The sequence below is a fragment of the Cydia pomonella genome, chromosome 1, assembly GCF_033807575.1.
Source record: "Cydia pomonella isolate Wapato2018A chromosome 1, ilCydPomo1, whole genome shotgun sequence".
In the NCBI taxonomy this organism is placed as follows: Eukaryota; Metazoa; Arthropoda; class Insecta; order Lepidoptera; family Tortricidae; genus Cydia; species Cydia pomonella.
In genome coordinates this window covers 42,789,723-42,803,691 of record NC_084703.1, presented here as the reverse complement: position 1 = coordinate 42,803,691, position 13,969 = coordinate 42,789,723, and the positions used below count along the sequence as shown (strand labels likewise).

At 35.8% G+C, this 13,969-nt stretch overlaps 1 protein-coding gene across 1 annotated transcript; it reads left to right on the top strand.

The window, feature by feature from the left end:
• The first annotated feature begins 11,526 nt into the window (after window positions 1-11,526).
• Window positions 11,527-13,453, top strand: LOC133529719 (lipase 3-like). Its single transcript, XM_061867519.1, has one exon. The coding sequence runs from the start codon at window positions 12,074-12,076 to the stop codon at window positions 13,331-13,333; it is 1,260 nt and encodes a 419-aa protein (XP_061723503.1). The 5' UTR covers window positions 11,527-12,073; the 3' UTR covers window positions 13,334-13,453.
• The last annotated feature ends 516 nt before the right edge of the window (window positions 13,454-13,969 follow it).

Sequence of the window (13,969 nt, the reverse complement as noted above, 5' to 3'; positions counted from 1 at the left end):
AATAAGTTAAATGAAGTGAAATAGCTTATACAAAGAAAATGTCACAATATTTCACAGTTAAGTAAACATCTAAATTTCTTGCCTCTATATCACAGATTAGTAATTAGAACTTCATTGCAAGTACACATAATATGGGGACAATCTTACACAGATTAACCTAGCCCCATACACGTAAAGCTAATACGATGGGTATCAAGCGATGTTATATATACTTAGGCATATAGAGAAATATATGCTTTGAGACATAGATAATATAAATAACTCAGGAACAAATATTTGCCCTTATTGAGATTCAAACCCGGGACCTCCTGCTTTGTAGGCAGAGAAATACATAACTCGGGCGCTTTTTGTATGAAATTCAATTTCGGCAGAAAACATTTTCCACTAACGAAATCTATAGAAATCACTTTGATGATGTCGATCGCTTCAGCATAATATATTCTTTCATTTTAAACATCTTTCTTGAAGATTTCACCTAAAAAAAAAATTGGTTTGCAAATTTAATAAAATAGAAAACCTATAAACCTAGTTTTTCACTGTGTCAATAACGTACTGAAAAATCATGGAGAATGGAAAATATTTAGAAGTGGAAAAATATTTCATCTTTTTGTTTGTACTAGTACGTGATTTACTTCTCTCTTAACATTTTTTTTTATTACAGCTGAAAAAGTCCAAGCGGGCCCCAGGCTATCATGAGCCATGGCAAAATGCCCGGACAACGCGAGGAAGCTAAAAAAATGTGGCTTGCTGACAAACAGAGACAAAAAAAGTATGAATAATCTATACAGAATTAACCGTTTTATGCAATGTTTAATCACCAACAAGAATTGAAGGACGGGTCAACGCCAATAATCTATTGGTGAAATTTCCCATCCTATAGAATCTAGCAAACGTTATAATGGCCTCAGACATTTTGGTTTAGCTGGCCCAATTTTATAATTCGGACTTTATTGTACAACTTTATCTGCGGCATACATTGCCTGACGCAGTATGATCGAGCCGCAGTATGACAGAATATGGGCCACGGTCTGCAATACATTTTTCAACTTCAATTGACTGGTCCTCACAAGATGGGGAAGGATCAAAGATGGGTCACCGGTACAGAAGCCTAGGGTTAGAGAGGTGTCACGGAATTTAAGCATATATATCTCGAGAATGCAGCCTTTGCAGCTCTATTCCGGATGGCCGGTTAACCCATTCAGCACTAATCACAACACGTTGTCGTTCTGTCTCTACGAAGCATTTTCGCTGCACACCGGGAAACCCATATTATCGGCTACGACGTAGCGCTACGACCGTAGCTCAGCTGTGAATGTGTTAAGGCAAGCTAGAGGCAGGGGACATGTCATATCCAAGCTTCAGGAATTCCCCAAGAGTGCTCAGTCGGTACTCCCTACAAGCTGCCCTGCGTTGACTGATTGCACTGATGAAACCAATGGCAATAATTATTTAATAAGTTTTTTTTTACTGGCTTATATTTGTGACTTAATTATAGATTATGCACAGTGGTAGCGACTTCTTCTTATTTCTTTGCTACAGTTAATTTCTCTCAGACTGGCTCTTAGAGCGTTGTTTTTTACATCGTATCTCGAATACCAACAGTATTCAAATTAGTGATATTTAGTTATGTAATTGTATTACTTGTGATATGCCTATTATGTTAACTTTTTAAATTATTTCGATTTACATTTTATATTAATTTAAAATTATTTTTTATAATTTTACTGATTATAAATTTGCGCGCTTGCATGCAAGTTACATACTCGTACATGGACTGTAAAACTGTATTGTAAAATCCCCATACTGTATCGTTGCAAATAAATAATTTCTGATTTTATATATTTTAAGACAACTGTTTCATAGACGTAATTAATACTATAGCTCGTTTTTTTAGCATTAGTATAAAAGGTAACAATTTTGAAATGTCTTTTTATAGAAAAACGCTTTTTTAAAATCAGTATTATGAGAGCAAAATAATGTAAAAGATCGTATATGATCTATAATTCTTATATATTTTCCGTGACTTATTTTTCATAAGTGTTTTTCAATAAAAAGACATGTCAAAATCGTTTACCTTCTTTATAATGCTAAAAAAACAGAATGTTAATGCAAAGGTACTTTGATGCAAAATAATGTACTACTTTATTTAATGCGGCCGCTTCTACTTGAGAAGCCGAAGGTTAACCAGGAATATTTATTACGCAGGATAAGTGCGTTTGTAGATTGTTGAACTTAGTTCTAATTACGCCAGCAACGTTACTCAGACCCGTATAGGCTTATAAGCCTTGACGCGTCATACGTTATAGACCCTTACGGTGTTCAGAAGATAAGAAAGTAAGCCGTGTTAATAGTATTACAACAGCTGATGTGTGTGGGACGGATGACCTGGCCGCGTATTCTGTTTGGTTGCGCGAGAACGAGCGAGTTGGGATCTCCGTCGAGCCAGTAAAACGAGGTCCCGAGATTAAGAATACAGCTGTTAGCATCAATATAAATATCAGCTACAAAATTATAATATAATATACTCTACAGTTGACGTCCAAAAGTATATGCCACAGTTTAATTGTTCTACATATTAGAGAGATAGCTTCGTGCTTTTTCATGGCTTTTTAGCTAATAGAGAATGTTACATATTTTTAAGGCGAAGGAAGCCCTCCCTACATTCAACCCCGGTTCATCAAGGAGGCTGAGACAGCTGAAGAGGCCACAGCTCTGGCTTCTGACTGGGGCTATAACTGGCCACGTCCTACTAAACAAGCACCTGTTAACACTACCTGCTACATATAGCCCCCTCTGCAGGGCGTGCATGGAGGCAGAAGAGACAGACGGGCGTCATTCTCGAATGTCCAGGGGTGGCAGAGTATCCGACACAACACCTCGATTCGTCGGGGTCTCTCCTTTCTGTCGCCAGTAACATCAAGGGTCTGCTAGGCTTCTTGGTAGAGTTGGGTTGTCTAGCCTAGAATAGTGCCGACGTCGAGTTGAGAAAACTAAGCCTGAGAGACGTAGTCTCATCCACTATTATTGGAGCTAATTGTCCCTTTCGGTTAGATCACCTTACTTTACAGTTATTACTCAATCTGCCACCTTACGACTAATGATAAGTATAAATAAACATTGTTTACCAGAAGTGTATAGTTTAGATAAGAAATGTCTGTCAATTTTAACATATCCATGACAAATTATTAGAATCAGAGTAAGCCTCCGGCACCCTGTCGGCGTTAGGAATAACAACACATTGATGCAAGGAACGAACACACCTACTCGTTCGAATTCGTTAGCACTTCATAGTTATCTCAACTTCGTAACGCTAATCGCAAACGTGAACTCTAACGCGATTTGTCAATTGATTTTGAATTGAAATAAGATGATTTACCTTTATTTTAGATAGGTTCGCAAAGTGTGGTACGCGAGCCAGCGCTGGTTTTATCGCCAGTAATAGCAAAGGGCTTTGCATCAAGCGAAAACGTTTAACCAGACTTTCTTAAAATCAAGACTGTTTTTTTTTTCATATGATGTACAGTCTTATAGGAAATTTACTAGGGGTACTTGGGGTAAAATGTTTGAGAGACCCTTTAGAGGTTTAATGTTAGTTGACATCGTAACGAAACAGTCAGTATATCATATTTTTCAGTTATAAAAATTTAAAAATCTTTGAGTAATAGAATTCAACTCAGTAAATGATTTGAATAATCAATTTTGGCTTGGACGTCTCCTGCCCTGCGGCTCAGTTGGTGGATTCAGTCACAACGCTTGTAAAAAAATGGTATTGGTTTATGAGTTTGAGAATTAATCAAGGTATTACTAAGTTAAGCAACGTTGAAGAAGGGAATAACTCCATTGACTATAGAGTGCTGAAAGGCGTCGGCTGGTGGTGGTCAGTCGATTAGGGCCTCATTAGATTAATCGAACCTTAGTCCGCACTCCACTCCACTCCATTCCATTTGATGTTAAACCAAAATGACGACGTAAATAGCCTCATCCAGTTTAACTCATTACGCACTCAATGATTATAATCTATCGAGTAAAAAAAATCTACCACAATACAAGCTTATATGACATTTCATGCTAACTAATATTTCATATTTGATACAAGCTTGTATTAGTTCAGTTATACACACAAAATCAAATGTTGCATCATTTTGAAAGTTAAATATACAGAAACCATTTTTTTAGGTCACATGAAACCGTTTCCAGTAGTTTTAGGTTGTAGCAAGTATTTGGGGATTTATTTCACTTCGTCGGAAACAGAAAACGCAATTTAAAGTTCAATTCTCTCTTGGATAATGTAACAGTACAGATCGCAGTCATCGCACTGAGTTGTTGAGACGGATACAACCCAATAATATAGATATAGTAAGCGGCCTCGACCATGATCGTGCGCAGAGGATTTTCCCCTTTCCGAGCGAGCTTGTAGTCGATTAATGATCTCAATAAGCTCTTGTAGTAACAAGAGTATAGCTTGTTATTTACACCTACGCTTTGCCGCCGTATAATTATTCGTATTAATTAATTTACACGGCGTTGTGTACTGAATTTAATAAATATTACTAAGGTAAGTTAAAAGATTGTTTTAGGTGATAACGAGGAAAGAGGACGGCCGATTCTCCATACAAAATTAGTCCCCATTTTCCTCTCTGAATATTGATAGTTTGGAAAATATTTTTACCAAATATGTTACATTAACCATACCTTTGCCCCTATACGTTTGACTTTTTTCGATTTTTGTATTATTATTATAATTAGGAGCGAAAAACAGATTTAATACGTCTAATTCCTATAAAAATTAACAATTCCAAAAAAAAACACGTAGGGGCATAGCTATGGTTGATATACAACAAATTGTGTCAAATGTTTTTAATAATGTTAATATCGAGTGAGGAAAATGAGGACTACGCTTTTATGAAAATGTGATTTTGCGCGGGTCCTTCACTTTCATCTTAACGTAAGCTTGCCAAATCGAGGGAAGACAAAACGATGCATTAAGAAGCCATTATCAATTTCTTAGCAATAATTTCAATTGTAACAAAAAATCGCTTTCAATCATGTAGCTACGGTTGTCATTTACTTCAATGAGAGTTGTAAATGGTCGATCATAAGTGTCCATCTCACATGTTTATCAATCGCGATTAATTGTCTCGGGCCGCATAAATATGAAGGCTTAATTCAACTCAAGAAACAACTCGACTTTCGCAACTTTTGATTTCAATTACAATATTCGTTATGTAGTTACCTAATTAATACGCTCCTTTGGTTTAGCAAAATATTTCTGCCAGTAACTAATCACGTAATTCATAAATAATTATATTTGGATATAATAGCTGCACTTAAGGAATGTTGTAAGTAATGTCATTAGAATATTGTTTTTATTGACGACCGGTTTCGCCTAGTGGGTAGTGACCCTGCCTACGAAGCTGATGGTCCCGGGTTCAAATCCTGTTAAGGGCATGTATTCGTGTGATGAGCATGGATATTTGTTCCTGAGTCATGGGTGTTTTCTATGTATTTAAGTATTTATAAATATTTATTTATTATATATATCGTTGTCTAAGTACCCTCAACACAAGCCTTATTGAGCTTACTGTGGGACTTAGTCAATTTGTGTAATAATGTCCTATAATATTTATTTATTTTATTTATTTATTGAATGCGAGACATCATACCTAGTTTAATGGTAAGTTTATTTCTATTTCAGCACATGATCATATTGAGCAAAGATACTAGAGTATTTACAACATCCTTATGATGGTAAAATACTTAGATCAATACTCTGAATAGATTCAGTAGGTTCAGCTACCTTAGGTACTGACCTTTTAAACATATACACACTGGTTTTCAAATATCGCATGGCAGCATATGCATGCACTATACAAATAGTGCATATATTAATATTTGTGTACTTAGGCGATGCGCTGAGAATAAAAAAAACAAATATATTATTTTAGCGGACAGTCATAACAGCTAACCACTATTTTAAAGTATTTATGCTTAATTTTACTGTCGTGCGTACGCGCCGGCGCGGCGCAATGCGCAGTATGCGGAAGCTCGTTAGTTGACGCGAACCATAACCCAGGCGGGGACAGCATCGACTCGGACGCACCCTTGTAGATTGGGTTTTACACACACTGCGCATTTTTCCGGCGCGCTGCAAAGTCGCACCAATAAAAAATTATATAATTGTACGGTCTATTTCTACAAAAAACTCTAGTCTAGTCACAGCGGATTTACATGTAGTAAGGTACCACTTCTTTGAAATACTGCATTCATTTTTTGGTTACCACTGTTACCAATAGAAGACAGTTTCGTGTCCGTAAAGTACAAGTCATTCGTTGGGCTATGCATTCATTTTGAGGTTTCCGTACCCAAAGGGTAAAACGGTACCCAATTACTAAGGCTCCGTTGTCCGTCCGGCTGTCCACATCGTTTTCACAGATGATGTATTTCTGTTGCCGCTATAACAACAAATACTAAAAAGTACGGATCGGTGAACGAGTCCAACTCGCACTTTACCGGTTTGTTATGACTAGTTACCTGAATGATAAATGTTTGATATTTGATATTTGATGCTTAAAATAATTACTCTTCCAGCTCTTAAAAATTACTTGAAAAATGCTTTCATGTTGAAGGCTTATTACAAAATCGAGGACTACCTGACCGACAAACATGCACGGTCCAAACCAGAAATTATAACAAAATCGAGTAGCAATTAAATCATTGTATTGTGTCTATTAATGTTTGTGTCTATTAAATTGTGCATGTTAATTTTAAGATCTAATGTTTCGAAAAGGTGACCGCTGAGTTTCTTGCCGGTTCCATATTTGGATACCTTCCTCCAATGTTCTCGGGCAGAGGTTAGAGCCAGCGTAGCTTTATTTGACGTTCATAAGCGCATAGTTATATGCTTACTTGAAAAATAAATTAACTTTATCTTTAAGATACGACTTTTTTCCAAAAATAAAAAATGGCGTAGGACATGATTAGTCTATATATATATAGTAGTATCCTTGTGGGTCTCACGATACAAGCTTTTAATTACCGGTGTTTGCCTGTATAATTTGACACTGTTCCCCTTGTTTCATAATTTAGCATATAAGGTATAAATAAGGTACTTATATTTCTATAAAAGTAGTCCCATTTTTAGCACATTTCACTTTTCTATTATTGTCGGTCTAAATATAAATTCAGTCTCATATTTTTTATGCGAATAACAATATGCGCGGGAGAAGCGCAGCGTGTATACGCCCGAGTATGTTGACTATATTAATCATCTCTATTATATTCTGTCGTATGATGAGTGTATTTTGCCGAGGGTATCATTAAATTGAATGTTATAGCTAGCTCGTAAATATTAAGGAATATTGTAGAGAGTGAATTTATGAATGCCAAAAAGGTTTTTTCAATATTTTGTTTTGTTACAAGAAATTCCTCGACGGAGAATAAGTAAAATGCCAATCTTATTATATTTTCCTCGTTAAATATTTTTATTCAAATAAAAATGTTCAATTATGATCTCGTAATTTTATTCGTTTCAATTTATTTTACGATTATAAATTTAAATATATATATATATATATATATATATATTAGTACAATGTTGGATTCGACTAAGTAGTACATAATGTGATCTAGTAGTTCAAATGGAAAAAAAAAGAATGAAAATGGGAATGGAATTTTGTAGTTTTTTTCCGACTTCTTTGTGACAAGTACACATGAGATATGCGCATTTATTATGAAAGGGCGTGGAAAGGTAAGGTTTTTTCCTAGACACGCAGCGTTAGTAAGTATACAAAACTAAAGTTGGTTATATATATAAAATGAATCATGAAAGAAATTCTAATTTTGTAGATATTAGGCTTAGAACGCTTTGCGATATTTTCTTGCGGTTTCAGCCTTACAAGTGCGTGCGCTTCATCATTTGCTTGCCCTTATCCCATTCATTTGGGGTCGGCGCAGCATGTCTTTTCCTTCCATATCTTTCTGTCACCCGTCATCTCCTCGTTCACTCGCGTTCGTTTCATGTCATCTCTCACACAATCCATCTACCGTTTCCTCTGCCGTTCCATCCCTCCACATTCATACGTAATACCTTTCTCGTCACATGCTTATGAAGTATGTTACACTTTTAGCGGTTCTGAAACCGCAAGAAATTAATCGCAGTGCGTTCTAAGCCATAGTATGTACTTTATTGTAGCGGGCTACTGGGAACCAAAGTAATTATAAGTTGTACTTATAACCTAATTTATAACCATAAATATCAATAAATTATACATGTCCTTAAAACAAAAATATATTATAAGCCACGTCTATATTCTAAACGTTACCTAACAATTTTTAATTTATATACTTCCGAAACCCGACAGTATTGTCAGCTAATTATAAAATTTAACGCTTCTTCACTGTCTTGCCGAAACCAATAAAACAATACGCTTTTCAATGCGAATATTTCACAGGAAACATCATTTAAATTAAACTGTGGTCTGTGCCGTGAAATGATTTCGGTATTAAATAAATTAAATTCAAATCAATGCGCCTAATAGCGCTTCGGAACGGTACTGGTTATTTATTATTCAAGGTGGCACAGGCGGTCGAAATGCAGCGACAGTCTTCACATGAATAACTCCTTGATAACCGATCTCTGAAGTTTTTTCTATAAGGTCGATAAGGCCATGCTTGGTGGCCGGTTGCTTGCAAACGAGTAATGGACAAAATTGGCTACGCTATTTCGCTACGTATTATTAAACGTGCGTTGACAGGTTAAGGGACAAATGTCGTGGTCGCCCCATAAAGTCGATGTGGATCTTTCGGAGCACTAGAAACCTTACTAGCGATTAGGATCACTACATTTGAGTGAGGGACTTCAAACTTCCTAGAAAGACACAACATTAGAAAAAAACATTCAACGATTTTGTAAAATTCTAATGTGGGGCTTACGGCCCGATTCGAAGAATGAGATACGATAACGATAAGTTCTGGTTTAGATAAGTTCTCATTTAGATATCGTTTGTATGTCGTATAATTAACAGAACCAGCTCGATTCGGGCAACCAAGGTCACTTTGACGTTAGAAATATCGTATATAGATCTTATTGGGTTTTATTTAGTTATAGATCTTTTAAAGATCTTAAACGTGTCTTAATCATTCTTCGAATCTGGCCGTTAGTCAATTTGTGTAAAAATGTCCTATACTATTTTTACTTATTTATTTTATTTAATATCTTAAAAGTCCATATATGTATAACACTGTGATTTGTAAAATAGCGCCACCACTTTGAAATAATTACATTTAAGTTAGGCACCACATTTATAGAGCACGTTTTTATTTTGGTTGAAGATTCTTTTGGATTTTTTTCGTCACTACATCATAATACAAAGTACCGTAGCACAGCTTCCCCGCTAATCCCCCATGACACCAATCATTGCATCTCGTTAACTCAATCCAATGCTTAAGTGCCCGTCACAGCAGACATTTGGAGGTCAAATCAATCACACAATCGCCGTAACGCTTGAGTAATTGTTACTGCACTGGGTGAGATGCAACTTGCATGTGGTTTCTGCAAGGTACAGTCAGCGTCAAATATTTTGTAGCAGTCAAAGTGGCCAAATAGTTCGGTACACCATATATTTAGTATGGTGTACCGAACTATTTGGCCACTTTGACTGCTACAAAGTATTTGACGCTGACTGTACTCTTTCATTTATACAGAGAGTTTATTTAGTCACCTGCAATGATTTACGGGCTGAATATGTAGGTCACACTGAGAAACTTTGACTATAGAACCAACCCCGAAATCGCGAAAAAAAATTACCCTCCCATAGAAAATGTCCCGGGTTCAAATCCTGGTAAGGGCATGTATTTGTGTGATGAGCATGGATATTTGTTCCTGAGTCATGGGTGTTTTCTATGTACTATCGTTGTCTAAGTACCCTCAACACAAGCCTTATTGAGCTTACTGTGGGACTTAGTCAATTTGTGTAATAATGTCCTATAATATTTATTTATTATTATTAAATTGCAAAATTTATTACAAAAGTAAGAAAAAGAGTGAGAAACACACTCGACAAGATTCTTTTCTTTCTATTTCTTTTCTTACCTAAACGAGCTACATACATGCCGAGTTATATGCTTTCTTCTGGTTGGGACTATAGGTACTTTTAGCTTATTAGTCGGACTGTCACAGTAGATATATCAAAATCATTTATTTTCACCACGCCAGCTGGCAAAGGCTCTCCTGATTGTTCAAAAACAGATGAGAAAGTAGCATTTTATCCACATGTGTGGCAAAGTAATCATGTGCAAATTTTGAGTTGTTACCTTATTTTTACACTTTATTTGTATACTTATATTAGTTGGTCGAATTGTCTTTTGAACGATGATTTTGAGTGATAAATAGTTAATAATATTCATTTTGAATTGATTTGGTTTGATTTTGTTTGATATTTTGCAGTTAATATTTCCCTTGCGTAGGTGTGGTGAAAAATGTTGTGTTTCACTCGGTGGCAAAATTTGTTTAACGCTTGTGCCTTGAAAACCTCGCAACGCTCAAGAATTTATTTATAGAAGCACTCTCTATGTAGTTCAATTTTGGAACCTTTCGCTTGCTCGGGTATCAATATTAGCATGAGAGTTTTAGCACCAACTTTAAATATCACTTTTAAATTGTTTTTTGTTGATTTCACTGTTAAATTATAATAAAGATCCTTCTATATATTTTTCTATTTAAGTTTTTTCCCTGCAAGAAGTAAAGTCAGACTTTATAGGGCCGCATCCCACCGCGTGGCAACATAGCAAAACATTATACAATGCAATTTAAAAAATGTTAGGTAACACTAATTAAAATGTAAAAAAAAAAACACTAATAGACTCAAGTTAGTTACTAATGTAATATATGTAGCTGTAATCAGTGATTAGTCGTGACCAACAAATTCCCAGCGTTGCCAAATACCTCCATTCAAATTTCAATATCCTTAATAGTTCTGGTTTTTAACATTAATATAGCTAATTAGATTCTTGTCCGAGTGTTCGGTACCTACCAATATTAAAGACATACTAAGTGGTTGTATCAGATAGAAGGGAATTGTACCATTTAAAACTAGCAGCGACGTCTGCGTAAATTCATTTAAACTTAACGTTGTTACCAACAAAAACTACTTTTAATCAATATAAATAAATTAAACGATAACAACTTGACGCAAAATTCACAGTTTTACTATGAATGATGAAGTACATTAGTTTTATTAGCATTGTCAACGTAATCATCGGCATCCGTCACGTGTATCGCTTGTTTTGACTTAAAAGGCCTTTGGGCTAATGGCTTCGGCCCCACGCCACGCGCGCATGGCAAAGGTACCGAGATATGGAAAGACAGAGTTAATACCTTATATTAAATTGGTATTGGTGGGCCTAGGAAAAAAAATACACTTCCAATGTGTCTGGGTTAGCGTTGTTCATAACTATTCCAAATTTCAAATCGATAGCTTAAGTAGTTCTCAGGATATTTAACAATGTGACAGACGGACGGACGTACCTTTTTGGTACGGAACCCTAATTACAGCTATGTTGTACAAATTCATAAAGAAATCCGTTGACTTTAAGACTAGAAGGCCAATTCGATCATATATTTTGATGTCCAAATCTCTCGTTCTAGATCGATCTGAGTATTTTATTTAGTAGATTTGCATGTAATATTTTGATAAGTAAGTAATATTAAGAAACAAGGAATAAAGTCCTTTTTTATCATTGGGAGAATTATGCGCTTCATCACAAAAGTTTTATTTGTATGAACGATAGTATTACTGCAACAAATCGTCATTGAGACAAGCTGGTTATGTAATATTGACAGGTCTGATGCGCCTTCGAATTTGTGAATATTTATTTGATTGTAAACAGTTTTTTAATTCAACAATTTACCATAAGCCACTTATGAATAATTATTGTATTTTATTTATATTCGAGTATTCAGGGATTTTTTGAGACCTTAGTTTGAGGTCGGACTGATGTTATAAAACCGGATGGATAGGCGTGAATCAACTTTGTTTGAGTAGAACCACTATACTAGTAATTCGTGCCGCATCAGATGGAAAAAATAAATTTGTCAGTTATTTACTTGTTATACGTTGGATTTGTAAATAGTGGAACTGGGACGTCTAAAGTACCTGGAAATAAATTGTTAAACTTTGCTATACCAGACGCGAGGTCGTTGAAGAAATCGCTGAGATTTGATGAAGACATTTATCTCAATTTCACAGAACTAGCCTACAAATACAAATACCCAACAGAAGAACACCACGTCGTCACCGAAGATGGGTATATTCTAACCGTATTCAGAATTTTGCCAAAATGTCGTAACGTTACCGGATATCCCATAATATTGCTTCACGGCATCTTTGACAGCTCAGACGTGTTCATTTTAGCCGGACCGCAGAATGGGTTAGGTTATGTTTTGACCAAGAATTGTTACGACGTGTGGGCCGCTAACCATAGAGGCAACGTGTACTCGAGGAAGCATCTACTTTTTGATCCAAACAAAGACCCCGAATACTGGAACTACTCGTTTGACGAACATGGTTTCTACGATCTCCCTGCCGTAATAGACTACGTAATGAAAAGTACTGGTCTGCCGAAAGTGAACTTCATCGGGCATTCCCAAGGCACTACGGATTTCATCACGATGGCCTCTTTAAAACCAGATTATAATGCTAAGATACAGCTCTCAGTGCATCTATCTCCTGTTGTTTTCTTAACAACGTTCAGTATACCAATATTAAAGTTGCTAGCACCTTCTGTGCATAGTTTTAAAGATGCTTTTGACAAGGCGGGCTTTAGTGAGGTCCTAGCTAAGCACCAGTTAGCTCACGCCTTCATGGAATATTCCTGCCGTTTTGCTCCTGATGCTATTTGTGGGACTGGCCTCTATGTCACTACAGGATATAAAAGTGGTACTATATCGTCAAGAATATTGTCCGTTGCAGCAGGACATCTTTTCTCAGGAGTATCGACTAAAAGTCTGGCGCATTTAGGACAGCTGATAGCCTCACAAAAGTTCCAGCGATACGATGAAGGAACAGCAGGCAACATCGAAAGATATGGCACACCTCGGCCACCTGAGTATAATTTGTCCAAAGTGACGTCACCAGTGCTTTTGATGACAGGACAAAATGATTTTCTTTCACCATTGGACGACGTTAATAAACTGGCTTCAAAACTACCAAACTTAATAGAAAATGTTATTATTCCCAATCCAACGTGGAGTCATAATAACCATTTGTGGGGAAAAGATGTTTGGAAATTTGAGTTTCCTAAGATTTTAGAGAATATAAGGTCTTTTAATTCTTAGTGTTTCATGTGTCTACTGTAAACTAGTTCTTATGAATAAATCCTAAAAGTGCGGGGCCATGACGGGAGTTTATGGTGATAAAGGTATCCAAAGATTATGAATAAGTAATTGATAAAGCTTTTCAAAAAAATATAAATTGCTATTCTAGTAAAGAGTTTTCTTACTGCATCTTTGGTTTCTACTCAGATCAATGTTTATTTAAGTCTCTAGGCTAGGCTGTTTATTTTTTCACGAACATTTCACGATCATTTTGGTACCGGTAAATTAGTAGGTATCCTCTTTGCTACCTTTTATTTATGTTTGTATATTTTAGAAACTATTTGACTGACTACGTAACTATTATACTCGCTCGCTGTCTTTTCAATAGTTGACCCGATCTAATGATTTAATACATTTTAAAATACCGAACTAAGCAAAAAAAACATGCCCACAGCATGTCTAAATGTAAGGTTTCTTAGTCACAATGGATCTTGACGGATGCTATTAGTAAGTATCATGTACATAACAAGCATGTACCATCACAGCGCTTTGTAGGACTTGTTACTATAAAATAATTGAATATTTATATTAAGTTAAAAAAAAGGCATCCTAGTTGACTGCGAAACCCTAAAAAAGAATTTAATATATTCATTTTGA